The following is a 5,558-nucleotide window of genomic DNA, read 5'->3' as shown; positions in this document are numbered from 1 at the left end:
TTTCTGTCACATGTTTCCCTCTAGTTTCGATATTTACTCTAAAAATAAATCAGAAAATGGGTCTATAAACGTTTTATCTTCCGGACGGTCCTCGTCTGGTTGTCTCATAAAAAAATCGATGCACGTCGATAATCCACTTCAAACCAGTTTACCTTTAACACTTTGTTATAAGATCTTTTATTTTATTTATATAGATTTTTTTTTTTTTGGTAGTTAAACCGTTAAGACAAATTGTGAAATAATTGTCACTTTAGGTCTAAATGTTCTCTCTCGGAACAGCTGTCGGATCTTTGGACAGTTCTCCGTGCGTAAAGTTCTCCGTGCCGAACTCTGCGTGGACTCCTGCATGATGTTGTTACACCGAGACAAGGGAGTTTAAAGACCATTGTTGGACCACATCGGAGAGACAGGAACGAGGCGTCTGTCGGCCCCATATGCTCTTCAGCACCGCTTGGTCCGGATTCAAACCTGTACCCAATATTCTGGACCCATGGTCTCTATATTAATCTAGTCTCTCTTTCCCAAGATGTGGGTCACTCGTAGACCCATTCGATTATTTCCTTCCCATCCTTACCCCCGCCGGGTTAGACTCGGGAGCTTGGGGTCGAGTTAAAGCCAAAGGAGTCGTTGTGTTTCTTTTTTAACGGAACGCCCTTGAATCAGAAAGAAAAGACCAGCTCAATTAAAGTCCCCGCGCGTATTGGGGCCACTATCCGCTCTCAGGCCCCGCTCCCCCGGGGCCCGCCAGGCCCCGCCCTCCGGGCTACCGCCAGGCTAACGAACAAGCAGGCCTAAATTAAAATGACAACTGACCGAATGTTGCTTGGCCCTAGATCTGCTCCATGTAATATTTAGTAAGTATTGATTAAGAATCACGTTTTCTGTATAGTGTAATTTTATGTCGACCTTCGTTAATGGAGACTACAGCAGGAAACATGTGCTGTTGTAATAGTAGGCTACAGCACGATACTACTGTAACGTGCCGCTGTGGTTGGTGGGTGCGTAAGAGCTCTCCAGCCGTCCGTGCGTTACGGGGCCGTGGATGGCACGTTTTGTGCCACCACCAGAAGGCTCATTTTATTATTATCAAAAATATATAGGCCTATAGTTAAAATGATGCATGATATGGTTTAAATGTAATATAATTTAAATGATATCCATGACTACTAAGTTAGGAAAGACATTATCTAGAATGTTACAATTGCTAATAATCCCATTTCTGTAAATTAATTGACCAAAATTCTAAAATGAATAATTTAATAAAGCCTAACACTGCCGATGGCTTAATCCAGGTCAAATAAGAGAAAATAGTATTCTTATGTTTTATTATGACACTTATTACTGTTGTTCGTGACTATATTAGTGATTACTGATTTGGTTTTGATACTGTGTTGGCATCTAGACCCAGGGCTACTGGACAAAAAAGGAAAAAAAAAAAAAAAAGGATTTTGACAGGATATGGGAAACTTAAGCCCCATAGGTTTTGTTTCTTTAAAGATCGTTTCCGAATCAGGTAATTTATGGCTTATTATAAGAATGCAGGTCCCCGTGATGACATCCCAGGGAACCGATTTAAAAAAGCCCTAAATTGTTAGATAAATAAACAGAATTTTCTTGAAGAAAATATTACAAATGTTATCCCAATAATAGCCTTATTTATACACTACAGTGTATGTTGCTAATTTAAACCACTACAAAAGGCATCCAGAATGCAGCCCGTTTCATGCGTTACATGTTATTGATTCTGACCATTTTAAATTCTTCAAATAAACTATTTCAAATCATTTAAAGGGTAAAGGGGCGCCAGCACCCCTCTTTCAGGCCGAGCTGAGACTGCAATCAAAGTCGCTTTCCTCTGTAACGCTTCGATTATTTCAAGCAACGCTTTTAATTAGTGTGCTCCTTCACTGAGGACTTCAATGAAAGAGAGATTATTGGCAATGTCAAGGATCCTAATTGAATGTTCGACTTCTAACAATTAGCCCAGCGCAGAGCCACGACGCGTCATTAAAGAGCCGATTGGCTGCCTGACTCCTCGGCGAGACAATAACGCACTTCAACAGTTGGAGGAGTTTTTGGGGGCCACAGCTCCTGAGGGCCAATGCCCGTTTCAGACGGATGTTTAACAGTTTCAAAGTTCTTGAGAAACTTTCATAGGCGTATATTTGTGATGTTGTGTTGAATTTGAATAATTTGGGTTCAAAGTGGTATTTTCTGGGTTCTAAACAGCATCATGGGGTTTAGCTGGCCTGGGAGGAGAGGGGCCCGAACCAAACCCGCCGGTAAAATATCGGGATTATCATATATTTTAGGCTCGGATTAACTCAGTTTTGACATTATATCATATGGATTTTTTTTTAATATTAGGCCTATACAATTCAATACTTTCGATTATTGGGCATCTTATTGTACAGCTGACCCTGAAACTCTTTCGATGATTTTACGTTTAATATGAAAAGTAAATAGGCCTATACATAAATGCATCCCCAGTTGTTTAATTTAAATGCCTAAACAAGGGAAGGTCATGGCAGAGGATGGTCTCGAAATTCTCCTCAAACCTTTCGTAGGCCTATAGCCTACCAAAAGCCGACACAAACCGGTTAAATTTAGGACCCGTTATTTCATGTTTTTTTTTCTTGGGGTTTAAGGATTTCTTACTGCTTTGGTCCAAAATGTTAAACTAGTGAAAAGGCAGGGCCTATGGGCTATGTTGGGCATAATAATACCTTACAGGTTAGATTTTATAAACCTTAATAAATATAAATGAAAACTTCGATTCCTCCGTCTTCACTTCACTTTTCCAACAGAAAAGCGAACATCCAACCGACGCCTAAAGGCGCGTGATTCTCTTTCACACACACGCACACACACGATCGAGTTCCTTCATGAATGAGCGGGGTCGGTTCTCAGGACCTTTATTCATGTCTTTTGGACGGCGGGGGCCACAGTGTCTGTGAAACCAGCGGGGGTCCATATCCATCGTGTGTGTGGACACCGGGAGTGGGGGATTCTTGCGCAAGTGTAGATTTCTCCTTAAGAACTTTTTCCCAGTATGGCTGGCCCTGGTTTTACTGGCTTGTGCTCCGGAAATCTCACCTCTGTATGCACTACCAATAATTTAACCATTAGCAAAACAAAGGTATAGAAATCTATTAAAATCACAGCAGAATCTTATGCGCGGGGCTCACAATTTGCATACAATACAACAGATCACAGTTTCGAAGGCTAGCACAGATAAAAAACACATATGTACCATTTATATAAGACGCACACTGATTGTCTCTTAGAAACTACATATTGATTCCTTATAAACACTTTTTTCTTAAATAAAGTAGTGCATCCGTGTCGCCTCGTGGACGCGCAGTCCTCCCACACCGTCCTCGTGACCGCGCCTCTGCCATTACACGGCAAAGCGGTTCAACTCGTTGGAAAGAAGCCTGTCCATCCCAAAGTCAACAACTCGTCGTGTCTGGCAGTTTGGTTTCGCAATCAAACATTTGTTTCGTGGCTGGAAAGCGTTTCTAAGAGTCCGCTCTGAATTGGCCCCCAGGTTGGCCCGCAGGTTTTCGTGTGGCCCTCAGTGGGGTTCAGAAACAAAGAACACGTCTTTGTCGGGCTAAAATAAATTAAACTTCCTCCTGAGGACGAACATCAGGCCGCAATCTGGAGGTCTTCGAGTCCCGCCGCCCCACGGCACAAATGGACCAGTCTATTCGGGTTTATGAGGGATGGCGGCGCTTCGCTTGAGGGGTCGATTCTGCACTTGACACGAGAATGTTCTTTTCACAGCACTTGGAATTTCCAAGAGGAAGTTTGATCTTTATAATCCAAGCAATCGGCGTTGAAATTCAGCTTCCACGAGGCCGCTTGGTCCTTATAATCCAGGCAGTCCGTGGTGGAGTTGAAGCCCAGCCCCGACGCCCCGTATCCCTGGGTGGAGAGGGGCGCCTGGGACTGGTTCAAATGGCTGGTGACCGCGTTAGTGCCCATGGGACTGAGGGTCGAGCCCGGGCCAGGCAGCTGGTGGTGCATCGGAGTCAGGTACGAGCCGCAGTCCATGCCGCCAAAGTAAGAGGTTGACCCGGCGTAGCCCTGGCTGTAGCCCGAGGCTTGAGTGTAGGTCATCGGGTAAGATCGTTGCATGCACGAAGATGAGGTAGAGAGAGGGTCGGACAGCGGGGAGATGGACGCGGGGCTCCAGATGGACACCGGCGCGGTGCTGGTCGGGACAGCGGGGACGGTGGTGGTACTGGTCGGCGGGGTGAACTGTCCACTGGCCCCGCTCTCCGAGCTCACTTCCCGGGTGGGGGAACTCTTCTTCTTGGCCGGCCGCACCTTGTTCTGGCCCCCGTTCTGCTGCTGCTGCTGCTGCTGGCGGCACTTGGCCCGTCGGTTCTTGAACCACACCTAGAAGCAACACATATTATCGACGTTGTAATGTTTACGGGGGTGATATATTTTTTGCCAAAATTAGGTTATGGATTTTATTTTATTTTTAGAAATTAGAAATTAGAAATCCTTATTTACAAAAATAACGTTAACAAGCGGCCTGCTCAACCAGTGGGCTCTGTGAGGGTTATGTGGTTCTCTGTCCTCTTTCTGCTCACCTGTACTCGGGACTCGGGTAAGTTGATCTTCAGCGCCACCTCCTCGCGCATGAAGATGTCGGGATAGCGCGTCTTGGCGAACAGCGCCTCCAGGACGTCCAGCTGGGCGCGCGTGAACGTCGTTCGTTCCCGCCTTTGCTTACGTGGCGTCGCTAAAAGTAAAAAATAAAAAACACGAAATGAATATTATTTTGGTTTATTAAAGATCAAAATAATCGAAATCGGTTGTACCTATTTACAATATAGGGACAAATGACCACCATGGGAACCGGCCTATAATATGCAATCCTATTAACAACGTAAACATTTAATTGTTTTACTACTGTTTTATTAATACGCACCAGGCTTAGTGTCTTTTTCCTCAGGGAAGTGTGAACGTACCTGGATATCCTACCGATGGGTGCAGGAGGTCCATCCCCGAAGTGGTGAGGCTCAGTCCGTTGACTGTGTAAGGGGGTTGCTTCAGATACGACATCATGCTAATGTTCGTCTGGGGGTTGAAGTTGGAGAAAATCTTGAAAGTGGATGAAGCACCAGCTATGTGCCCGGTGTTTCTCGGTATATCGTGTGGTCCGCGGATAGGCCGACCTGTCCCCAAAAAAGACAAAACAATTAGTTCCTACTCGACTCCTTTTTTGGTTTTGCAAAGAAAGAAACCGATTTGGTTGCAGAGCGCCACACAGCTGTCCTCCTCAGAGTGCTGCTTATAAAAACACGCTCGACCATTTTCTATCCCTCCCTCCCTCCGTCGCTCTCTCCCTCCCTCCCTCTCTCCCCCCCTCTCTCTCTCTCTCTCTCTCTCTCTCTCTCTCTCTCTCTCTCTCTCTCTCTCACAAACCCTTGGGCAAGTAGCAACAAATTATTGCAACAAGTCATGTGACATGTCAAACAGACGTACACGCCACGTTGGATGATGTGTGGAAAAAGCCAAAACAATGGATAAGAGACGTT

The 5,558-nt window shown here is 45.1% G+C and overlaps 1 protein-coding gene across 2 annotated transcripts; it reads right to left on the bottom strand.

The window, feature by feature from the left end:
• Window positions 1-3,783: 3,783 nt before the first annotated feature.
• otx2b (orthodenticle homeobox 2b) lies at window positions 3,784-5,085 on the bottom strand. Of its 2 annotated transcripts, none has more exons than XM_056590937.1 (3): window positions 4,973-5,085; window positions 4,608-4,764; window positions 3,784-4,407 (listed from the first exon to the last, which is right to left on the bottom strand). In XM_056590937.1, exons 1-3 carry the CDS (start codon window positions 5,083-5,085, stop codon window positions 3,784-3,786), a joined length of 894 nt encoding a protein of 297 aa, XP_056446912.1. The 2 variants fall into 2 exon arrangements, with proteins under 2 accessions (XP_056446912.1, XP_056446913.1); XM_056590938.1 differs by having other exon boundaries at window positions 4,608-4,759; window positions 4,989-5,085.
• Window positions 5,086-5,558: the final 473 nt, after the last annotated feature.

This window comes from Gadus chalcogrammus, chromosome 5 (genome assembly GCF_026213295.1).
Source record: "Gadus chalcogrammus isolate NIFS_2021 chromosome 5, NIFS_Gcha_1.0, whole genome shotgun sequence".
NCBI classification, from domain to species: Eukaryota; Metazoa; Chordata; class Actinopteri; order Gadiformes; family Gadidae; genus Gadus; species Gadus chalcogrammus.
This window is presented reverse-complemented; position numbering and strand designations above follow the sequence as displayed.